At 54.6% G+C, this 10853-nt stretch overlaps 1 protein-coding gene across 1 annotated transcript in view; it reads right to left on the reverse strand.

The window, feature by feature from the left end:
• Positions 1 to 10580, reverse strand: part of snrnp200 (small nuclear ribonucleoprotein 200 (U5)) — a 14394-nt gene extending 3814 nt beyond the window's left edge. The window contains 35 exon segments of the mRNA XM_062451469.1: positions 1 to 56; positions 159 to 267; positions 412 to 563; positions 662 to 840; positions 1002 to 1193; positions 1674 to 1901; positions 2093 to 2253; positions 2467 to 2640; positions 2759 to 2948; positions 3089 to 3243; positions 3402 to 3520; positions 3679 to 3785; positions 3875 to 3958; positions 4106 to 4186; positions 4320 to 4472; positions 4596 to 4793; positions 4997 to 5185; positions 5299 to 5430; positions 5546 to 5656; positions 5788 to 6061; positions 6191 to 6384; positions 6547 to 6717; positions 6912 to 7067; positions 7156 to 7293; positions 7438 to 7611; positions 7697 to 7777; positions 7895 to 8031; positions 8134 to 8233; positions 8370 to 8522; positions 8731 to 8829; positions 8918 to 8973; positions 9253 to 9445; positions 9569 to 9740; positions 9836 to 9999; positions 10300 to 10580. The exon segment at positions 1 to 56 is cut by the window's left edge and continues 53 nt beyond it. Of these exon segments, the coding sequence (XP_062307453.1) occupies positions 1 to 56; positions 159 to 267; positions 412 to 563; positions 662 to 840; positions 1002 to 1193; positions 1674 to 1901; positions 2093 to 2253; positions 2467 to 2640; positions 2759 to 2948; positions 3089 to 3243; positions 3402 to 3520; positions 3679 to 3785; positions 3875 to 3958; positions 4106 to 4186; positions 4320 to 4472; positions 4596 to 4793; positions 4997 to 5185; positions 5299 to 5430; positions 5546 to 5656; positions 5788 to 6061; positions 6191 to 6384; positions 6547 to 6717; positions 6912 to 7067; positions 7156 to 7293; positions 7438 to 7611; positions 7697 to 7777; positions 7895 to 8031; positions 8134 to 8233; positions 8370 to 8522; positions 8731 to 8829; positions 8918 to 8973; positions 9253 to 9445; positions 9569 to 9740; positions 9836 to 9999; positions 10300 to 10344 (5077 nt within the window). The 5' untranslated portion in view covers positions 10345 to 10580.
• Between the last annotated feature and the right edge of the window lie 273 nt (positions 10581 to 10853).

The raw sequence follows: 10853 nt of genomic DNA on the forward strand, positions 1-10853 counted from the left end.
GGCGGTTGGCTTTGCCCACCATCTGGAGCACGTCGTAGATGGGATAGTCCACATACCTGCGGGCAGGAGAGAGACCGTGTCACTCACAGGGGGGGGTCAGGGAGGACAGCGTTTGGACACTACTAACACCCTACATGACAGCGCTGAGGGAAACCTACGCGTGGATTTTGCCGTTGTAGTACTGGGTATCCATGACGACGACGAGGTGAGCAGAGATGTTGGTGCCCCAGCAGAGGGAGCGCGATGCCACCACGACCTGGACGGCACCTGCACACACACACACACACCATTTTTAAACCGTCCCATCGCCTCGTAACAGCAACAACAAAACAACAGCTGTTTGTAAGCCGCCAGCTCTCCTGTTGCGGCAGGAGGGGCTTGCCAGCAGGCGGGGAGAGACTGCGGCCGTACCGGAGTTGAAGAGCTGCTCCACGATCTTGCGCTCGGTGGTGTTGAGGCCCTCGTGCAGGTAGCCCACCCCGTTGGCCAGGGTCTCCTTCAGGGTGGCGTCTGCCACCTTCTCCAGGAAGGGAGCCAGGTCCTTCTCTGTGCAGTGCAGGAACCTGAGGACACACCGGGGACTCTGTTAGCATCCCGATGCGTCAAGCTAACGCTCAATACCGCTGGGGAGAGGGGGGGGTCAGAGGTCACGGGGTCTGACCTCTGGGGAACGACGTCGGCGGCGCAGAAGGTGAGGATGTCGATGGCGGTGAGTCGGGTCTGGCGGCGGGACGGCACAAACACCACGGCGGGCTTGGAGGGCGAGTGCTTCATGATGGCGTGGTACACCGGCTTGGCCATGGACAGCAGGCGGGTCTGGGTGTGACTCACGTTGAAGCCCTGGAAACCAAGAGAGGAGATTCAACTGTGGTGAAACACTGGCGCGGGACTGCCATCGGGGCAGAGAACCCATATCACCCCTCTGCCGTGAACCCCCTCCCACCCACGCATGCACGACCAAGCAAGGGTCTAACTCCTGCCTCCTGTCCCGTGTTGCCCACCTGGATGTGCAGCTCCAGGGGAACGGGCCGGACGTTGGGGTGGAAGTTGAAGGTGGCCGTGGTGCTGCAGCCCAGCCAGTGGGCCACGTCCTTGGCGTTGGAGAGGGACGAGCTGAGGGCCACGATGCGGATGGGCCGCTCGATCTGGGAGGAGATGTACCTCATCCTGGAGCAGATCACTTCCAGCACCGGCTGGGCAGGGGGGGAGGGGGGGAGGGAGAAATATTATGTTTCTATCTAGTAGAACTTTAGATGGTCCATGTTATTTTTCCATCCGGTAGAACAGTGGTTCTCAACCCTGGTCCTCAAGTACCCCCTGTCCTGCATGTTTTAGTTCAGTGGTTCCCAATCCTGGTCCTTGGGCCTCTGTACCCTGCATGTTTTCGATGTTTCCCTGCACCAACACACCTGATTCAAATGAATGGGTCGTTATCTAGTTATGCAGAAGCCTGCTAACGACCATTCATTTGAATCAGGTGTGTTGGAGCAGGGAAACATCTAAAACATGCAGGACAGGGGGCACTTGAGGACAGGTTTGAGAACCACTGCGGTAGAACATGATGCTGAAAATATATTACACATATCCGTATATATAAATATATTTTTTAAATCATGCAGGAGAGAATCATGCAGGAGAGAAGCCGTTCTCCGCATGCGTCTCCAGGGCCTCACCCCATTATCTCCTCCGATCAGGTGGGTCTCGTCCACGATGAACAGGCTGACGTTCTGGACGTTCTTCCTCTGCTTCCAGCGGCGGGACAGGATGTCCCACTTGTCGGGCGTGCTGACGATGATGTCGCCCTTGCCCAGCAGCTTGAGGTCGGTGCTGGTCTCCCCCGTCAGCAACACCACCTTCTTACTCAGTGCGTCCTGGAACTTCTGGTGCCAGTCCATGAACACCTGGGGGCCGGTCGCATACGACATGGTTAGAGACTGGTGTTGGCCTTAGACTGGAGCCTGAGCCGTCAGGTTAGACTAGTCTAGTTAAGCCTGTCGTGTTAATGTTACGGTTATCTTAACTGGCACTCAAAGTTCCCGTCTCTACTGACAGCTGTCTATTGTGTGTGTGTGTGTGTGTGTGTGTTCTGCACCTGCTCAGCCAGGGCCTCCATGGGCGTGATGTAGACACAGCGACCCTCCACGTTGTGCAGCAGCATCCTCAGGATGGCAAACTCGGCACAGATGGTCTTCCCGCTGCCCGTGGGCGCGCCCACAAACACGTTGTCATCGCTGTTGTACAGAGCGTTGAACACTGCAGGAGCACAGACACGGAAATGTCAAGACTAGCTGGCAAACAGGGCCTGGAAAACTCAGTTCTTCTAGGTGTTACCTCAGCTCAAACTGTTCTTTTTGTATCTTGTGTTCTCTAAGTCTACTTGGTCTGCATAGTTGGTAAAGTATTAAAATCAAGCATTTGATTGCCGATAACTGGTGTGAGCAAATGAAAATGAACTTGAACTCCTACCCTGTGTCTGGATGGGGTTGAAGAAGGGGAACTTGTTGTGGTAGAGGGTCTCGAAGGCGGCGTTCCGGAGGGCCGTCACAGGCAGGGGCTGCAGGTCCAACAGCTCTGTGGGCGGAGGGTACTTCTCCGGAAGGATCAGGTGGCGGAACGACACGGGCAGCTGGGTCTCACAGGCTGGGGGGGAGAAGGGAGGGAGAGGGAGGTGGGATGAGACAGAGACTCCCAGAATGCATTGACCGTTTGGGCGCTGGTGTTTCAGGAGGGAGAGGGTTCTGCGGGCGACGCCACTCACACAGCCAGCGGTCGGAGGCCACGCGGATGAAGTACTGGGGCGGCAGGGGCTCGAACACGGGCACGAAGAAGGTCACCAGGTGCTCGTCCTGGGCGTACTTGGCCTTGAGCAGGAAGTACTCGTGGTGGAGGATCACCTCGCTGTCCACGTCCTCCACCAGGATCCAGAAGGCCTCGGACGAGCCGTGCACCTGCGAGGGAGAGAAGAAGAGCAAGGGGGTCAGGATCAGGAAGTGATTGCAGGGGTGTGACTCGGCAAAACGGGGGGGAAAAACGCAGCCAATCATCGAGACTGGATTCAGATGTAAACACGTCCCGAGGTTCCACTGACCTTGTCGTCCCACTGGAAGTCGGGCGTGATGGTGAGCTCCACCTTGAGGGTGGAGCGGGTGATGGGCTGCAGGTGCACGGCCAGGTCCAGCTTGGGGAACTGGTGGACGTACTTGTGGATGGTCTTTCCCATCTTGGGCATGCGGATCAACTCACCTGGAGGACAGAGACAGTGTCAATAACCAGCACCAGCAGGTGGGCATTTCTAATCCTGGATTATTGTGGCTGTGCCGTTTTGGATATCAACGTCTGCTAAATAAAGATGTGATGTAAGTGTAGTGCAGAATGGGAGGAGATTGTGGAGGTCCCCTCACCAATCTCATTGTGGTTGAGGTCGTAGAGGCGCTCGAAGGGGAAGTTCTTCTTCTCGATCTTCTTGATGACCTCTTCCGGAAGCTTCCTGAACTGGCGCAGAGGAGACATGGACTGCCACCTGAGGGGAACAAAACCGTGAGATCAGAGACGCTTCACCTGTACCAGCCCAGGCCAGAGAACCCACTGGGACATGTTCAAACTGAAAATGAGTTCAGTCTTCCAGTTAGTTTTTCAAAGCTAACTAACTGGTATAATAGTAAAAAACTGTGGACTTACATCCTCTTGTCAATCATCTTGCACAGGTTCATGGTCTTGTCAGTGAGCTGGGCCCAGCCTCGGCTCAGGACGATCTCAAAGATGGCACGCATCAGTCTCCCCGCGCTCTGAGGGTTCAGTACAACACGGTCAGCGTCACGACAACCCAATGACACAACCACCGTCAACCAAAGCACCCAGCTGCTGGCCTCCTTACCTGTGTGACGTACACCATGTCAGCCATGAGGGCAAAGCCCTCCAGCTTCAGCTGAGAGATGTAAGCCTGGAGAAGCACGTTTATCTGGAATGACAGGAGGCAGAGTCAGGGTCAGAGGCAGGGTCAGAGGCAGGGTCAGAGGCAGTGTGATCTATTCTGGAGCAGCTGGTGTGGATGTGTTATGGTCTGGTCCTCCAGCCCAGACCCAGGCCCTGCCGTGGGGGGGGGTACCTTAGCGCTGGGCTCCTCGATGCTCTCCTTCACTGGGATGGGGACTCTCTCTAGAAGCTTCTGCAGCTCCAGCTTCTCCTCCTGGGAGAGAAGACCACTGGTCAACACTTCTGTCACTTCATACAAGATTTTTAATTTATTGTTTTTGTGAAAGCAACATTGCTGGTCTCTTGACACCAGAAATGTAACTGGACCCCGTCTGGGCGCTGCCTACCTCTCTGACGGTGATGTTCCTGAACTCAGATGAGAGGGAGAAGACCCTGAAGAGCTCGATCTCGCTGAGGGTGGGCTTCAGAAGCTGGTTGTAGGTCTGGATGGAGTCGTGGGTGATGTAAAAGTGACTGGCAATACGGCCCAGGTCGGTCACCTGAAGAGAGGAAGAGGAGAAGAGAGGAAGATGAGAAGAGGAAGTGAGGAAGTGAACATTTATCCAAAGTATTCATTTATCCGGCACCGACACAGTTAGAAGCGTGGAGATAGTCGTGCGTACCTGGAAGCTTCCGGTCCTCTTGTCGTACTTGACCAGGCTGTTCTTGTCCAAGACGTTGGCAGCTGTGTGCACCAGGTCCATCCTGCGGCGCTCCAGCAGGGGGTCCGAGCTGCGGTCGTCGTGGGAGACGCCGTACAGGGTGGGGTTGCGCAGCATGCGCACGTACAGGTAGGTGTAGCCCAGCCAGTTCACCGCATCCTGGAACAACACAGGGAGACAAACCAAACAGCCCAGGTTTGTGTGTGTGATTCTAACCAGAGGAAACACCTCCATAAACATGCGCTATTGGTCCTTGATTAAGCGTCTGCTAAATTCATGAGAATCCCAAATGTGGTGCAACCCTGAGAGGAACCAGCGTGCGTTCTGGGGCGGCGGCGTGGCGAGCAGCGGCCCTCTCTCACCTTGGCGTTCTGCACGTTGCCCAGCACGATCTCGGCGTTGAGCATGTCGGGCAGCTTGGCCACCATCTGGCTCTCGATGGGCAGCTGCTGGTTGAGCAGAGACAGGTAGTACTGCAGCTCCCCGTGAGACGTGATGAGGATGCCCTCGCCCTTGGTGTCGTACTGGGGACGCCCTGCTCGGCCCAGCATCTGACACACACACACACACACGCAGGGGTTACGCACGCACACCGCGTACACACACGGTCCAGTGTTCCGAAGACGTTGTGGATGTCGAGGGGACGTGAAGTGGGCGGACTGACCTGTAGGATGTCCAGGGCTCCCAGCTCGGTCCAGCGGCCCTTCTCAGGGCTGTACACCTGCGTTCCCTTGATGATGACGGTGTGTGCTGGGAGATTGACTCCCCAGGCCAGCGTGGCTGTAGACACCAGCACCTGGAAACAAAGCTCTACTGTGAGACCAGCCCTGGAGTAGCTACCCGTCTACACCATCCAGACAACATGAAGAGACAGGGAGGAAACAGGAAGAGACGGGGAGGAAATAACTGACCTGAATGTGGCGATCAGCAAACAGATCCTCCACCAAGGTACGGTCCACCCTGGTCATCCCAGCATGGTGAATAGCAAAGCCGTACGGCAGCAAATCCTTCAGCTCCAGATTCTGTTATAAATCGCAATAAAAACAAAAATAAGAAAATAGGATTAGACAGTATATATGTATACACATATAGGGCATCATGAGTTGACCCATCGGAAAAAAGCGGTTAGCGTGGGCTGAGAAGGTGAGCTGACCTTGCACTGCTCCGCCTCGGTCCTCAGGACCTCTGTGGAGGCCGAGCCCTCCCTGAGGAACAGCCCCAGGGTGTCCTTCTCCAAGCACATGTCCCTGATGGCCCGGGCCGTCTTCCCTGTCTCCTTCCTGGAGTGGACGAACACCAGCACCTGGTTCTTCCCCGCGTGCTCCATGATCTTCTCGTACACGATCTCGTTCATGATCTGGAAGCGCTTGATGGCCTTCTTCTCCGTGATGCCCACGTAGGTCTGCTCCAGAGGCACGGGCCGGAAGCTGGAGGGGGACACGAGGAGGGTCAGAACTACCGAGGAGGAGAACGCGACGACTCGGAACGCGTCAGAGAACGCGCGAAGAAGCCGAGCGCGGCGAGGGCGATTCAAACGTGAACGGAGGAGCCCAGACCTGTTGTCGAAGTAGAAGAGGCCCTTGGCGGGGTCGACGCGCAGGCAGGTGGCCACATCCTCGTAGTTGGGCAGGGTGGCGCTGAGGCCCAGCAGGCGCACGTCCTCCTGGGTTAGCTCCACGTTGCGGATGGTGCGGGCCACCAGGGACTCCAGCACCGGGCCACGGTCGTCGTGGAGCAGGTGGATCTCATCCTGGACCACACACACACACACACTTAGGCTACAACCAGTGAACTGTAGAAGTGTGGCTAGTGTGGATACAGTTGTGCAGGTCCGCAAAGACACACATACTGCAGGGGTGAGGTGCAGGCCCTCCCTCACACACACACACACACAGGAGTGTGTTGTACTCACAATGATGATGAGGCGGACTAGCTGGGTGTAGGTGCGCTCGCCCCCCTTGCGGGTGATGATGTCCCACTTCTCCGGGGTGCACACGATCACCTGCGTGGCATTGATCTCCTCCTTACACAGCTGGTGATCGCCCGTCAGCTCAGACACGATGATGCCGTAGCTGGCCAGGCGCTGGGGGGGGAGGGAGGGAGACAAAGAGGTGAGCACAGCCAGGGGCAGGCATGAGACCGTGGAGCACAGGGCTTGTTACAGCGCTGTGATAGAACTATAGACCCCCCCGTCCATATCGATGCTAAACCAAGAGACTGGTCCTCTCTGTCTGTTAGGAGATCCTCTCCGCGGACCTCCGGAGGCGGGAGACCCACCTTGCTGAAGCTCCCCACCATCTCCTGTACCAGCGACCGCATGGGAGCCACGTAGATGATCTTGAAGTCGTCCAGGTTGATGGTCCCGTCCAGGTTGATGTGCTTGCCGATCTCCCTGAGCATGGCCATCAGAGCCACGTTGGTCTTACCCGCGCCCTGGAGACGAGAGAGGAGGACAGCGAGCGTTAGAGGTGAGCTCCGTCCCCAGTGCAGGGAGGCTTCGGGCTGGAGCCGGCGGACGAACCGTGGGCGCGCAGACGAGCAGGTTCTCGTCCGTCTCCAAGGCGGTCTTGAACAGCTTGCTCTGGATGCGGTTCAGGGTTTTGAAGCCTTCGAACCCGGCCTGGGCATACTTGGGGAGCTTCTCAATGGGCACAAGCACCTAGAAAAAAACACATTCCACAATCACCACTCGATCACTGGTTATACTACTCAGCATAAAGTGCATAGGAAACAAGACTAGACACAAATTAGCTGACCACGCTCACTCTCTCACACACACACACACACACACACACACACACACCTCATCGTCAGCGAAGGGCTTGGGTTTGAGGGCGGGAACGTGAACTTCCTCGTATCCTTTGCGCTGTTTCCGGAAGGATCCGTCAGGCAGCTGGCACCTCTTGTTGGCCATGAAGTGACTTCCCTGCGTGAAGGCCAGATCCTCGAGGTCCAGGAGCTGGCGAGGGGTCATGGACTGGAGCACAGGAGAACATATTCAGACTAGGGGAGAGCCGGGGGCAGGGGAAAAATGGATTTGGTGTCCGTTTTCAAGTCCTCACCTCTCCGTGGTCAATGTCCATGGACTCCAGGTCATTATCCATACGAGACTTCCTCACCCTCTCCCTGCGAGATCGCTCCTCCTGAACACACAGAGACGACACACTGACTGGTTAAAGAGACGTGAAACTTGTTCGATGAAGGAATATGACAAAGAACGCACCCGAGGAAAATCGTGTTGTGAGAACAGGACTGCTTACCCTGATAATATCCTCTTTCTCGGTCTCCTGTAGCTGGTAAAGGATTTTGGACAGTTCCTGATCCGACTCCATCTTCCCAATAATCTTCTCCTTCTCCGCCTCACTCTGGGCGCTCGCCAACATGGTACAATACTGGACTGTAGGAGAGGCAGGGAGAAACCGATGACCGGCACTGACAGACCTCTCCAAACCTAAAACACTGCCAGCAGTTACAGTCTACAGATGCGACGGCTACTCACTCATGCGCCGGTGCTGCCTGAGGATCTTGATGAAGTCGAACGTGTTGAAGCCAAGCAACAGGACCAGCTGGTTCTCACACTCTCTGTCGTCACTGGCTGTCTGTGTGGGGGAGAGAGAGAGAGGCCAGGGCTCGTCAGGGGGACTGAAGGCTCAACAGGTAGGCCTGGACAGTACCCTGGCACCAGACACCGAGACACTGTCAGGAGGCAGATCCCTCAGAGCGTCCCCGCCTCACCTTCAGGATCTCCAGAACCTCGTCTGCTTTCTTCTGTGACACGATGGCATCGTCGTAGAAACGGCTGAGCTGGCGCTGGAGCCAGAAGGCGTCGATGTCGCGAGGGTGCAGGTCCTTCTTCTTGGCTGTCATCACGTCCCCCGTGACCCCCAGCTATATCGGCCAAGAGAGAGAGAGAGGGGGAAAGAGGGAGGGAGAGAGAGGGAGGGGGAGGGAGAGAGAGGGAGGGGGAGGGAGAGAGAAAAACACTGTTCTTAGGACGCTGGCTTATACAACAGGATGGAGACAGCGTTGTTTAGTACTGATGTTTAGCTTTGGTGTCGGTTAGGCGGGTGTGGAGTCATGCGGACGGCAGACGTACGTTGGCCGTGAGCGCGCTGCCCACGTCCGCTTCCTCTCCCTCGCTGTCCTCATCAGAGCCCTGGTCTCGCACCTCCCCAAACTGGTCCTCGTCCCCCTCCTGCAACAAGGAAACGGTCAACACAACCCGCTCCGACCCGTCGCTCACGACTCACCTCCGTCGACGACAACCGCGACCCACGACTCACCTCCTCGTCAGATTCAAACTGGACATTCACTCCATAGGTCTCGTCGATGTTGTCATCTGTAGGGGAGGACATAGACACACTTAGCCACGTCGCAGCAGCTAGAAAACACTACACAGAACATTACTGTATGGAGATTTTGTAATCCCGATTAAACCCTACATGTGTAGCCATGAAGGTTGTGCAGTACGTCAATATGTGTCTGTGTTCAAGACGGTTGTCCGATATGTCGCCACTGTACTATCAAGATGCTACGTATGATTTGATCTTCTGCGAAACTGCAGGATGGAGCGCAGATCAGTAAACATGAAAGTGCATCTTCTCCTTGTCATGCCTACCCATGTTCTGCAGCTCCTTGTCTCCCCCGTAGTCGGAGATCTTCTTGCCCAGGTTGACCAGCACGTGGTAGCGCGTGTCGTCGGCCGGCCCCAGCAGCTGTTCCACCTCCCGCCGCCTCTCCTTGTCCCTCATCTTGTCGTTCTTCAGCACGGCCAGGACCTCGTCCGCCGCCCCGCACAAGATGTCACGAGGCTGCGGATTCGTCATCACAACACGGGTCAAGACTTCGACAGATTTGCATTGTTTTGTTTCTTCAAATGCCCGGTTGTGTTAAATCTGTACACCTTTCGGAAATAAAACGAGCAGTTTGCTGACCTGATCTCCTAAGGCGGCCTGGATGAAGCTGAGCAGGACTTCATAGGTCTCTCTGGTCTCCTTTGTTTTGGGCTTGTATACGATACCCACCATCTCATCAATGCCCTCAGACAGAAGGGTGAAGCCTTTCATCTTATTGATGTCGTGCCTGTCTTCATCTCTCTTTCTTCTCCTGGATATTGCAAAGGGAAACGGTTTTAACGGTTAGGTAATGTCAGGTTTAAAGGGAAGAAAACTTAAAAAAGACTCGTGCACCGTATTGCCTACTTTGCACGTCTCTCTTCCAGCATTTGCGGCTTGGTCCTCTGTGACTTATCTCCCATCTTGGTCCCCTCCAACTTCCCCACCAGTGACAGCACCTCTCCGGTGGGCTCATCGCGGCGTGTGCGGTCGATCAGAGAGCGGTCAGCTTGCAAAACCAAGTTAGAGTTCTGCAATAAAAAAATGCATGGGTAACGTTATGATAAAGACAAAGAACGTTAATTTAGAAAAAAGGTTTAAACGCATGTTTGCATACAGAGGTGAAGCTAACTCGTTTAGCTCTACTTGTTAGCCAAACTTGCAGTCATCGACGGCTAATGATAGTCAGCTAAGCTAACCTGATAGCACAAGCAATTTACTGCGCTACCTAAGCAAACATTGCAAAACAAAGTCAGCTAGCATTAGAAAGCGCCTTACGACGGAATAGTCAATAAATTCTGGAACATCTTGAAATACTTAATGATACGTACCGCTTTGTACTCGTACTGCAAGCTACGCGCAGTAACATCCGCCATGGTGGAATAGTTACCGCACTTTTGTACTCACAGAATATAAACGACCTGGTTATCGACTACGGCTAGCCAGACAACTAGCTCACAGTTGCTTTGCTTAGATTACAACAGTTGAACAGAACCCGTAGAAATCAACATTTACACTTTCTGACACGCGATTTAGCTAGATCACTGTATAAACAGCGTTCTCCATACGTTTCTACTAAACACGCTCCTGCGCCGCAAAACAACTGAGACCCCTGTTTCCGCTTCCGAGTCACAGTTCACTAAAATTCAATGTCTAATGTGTTAGAACGACCTCTATCGACTAACTTGACTTTGCAGATTGATACACTGGCTGCAGAGATACTGTAGTTCAGGTTATACTAATCAGAATGGTTAGTATATTGAATTGGTTTATTCGCCATGTAGGTTTACACAAACACGGAATATACTGTGGCAGGAAGGTGTATAGTAATAATACAAGGTCTTTTTGGCTTTTCATTTACGCATGACGTTGGATGCCTTAATTA

The sequence above is a fragment of the Osmerus eperlanus genome, chromosome 25 (assembly GCF_963692335.1).
Source record: "Osmerus eperlanus chromosome 25, fOsmEpe2.1, whole genome shotgun sequence".
NCBI classification, from domain to species: Eukaryota; Metazoa; Chordata; class Actinopteri; order Osmeriformes; family Osmeridae; genus Osmerus; species Osmerus eperlanus.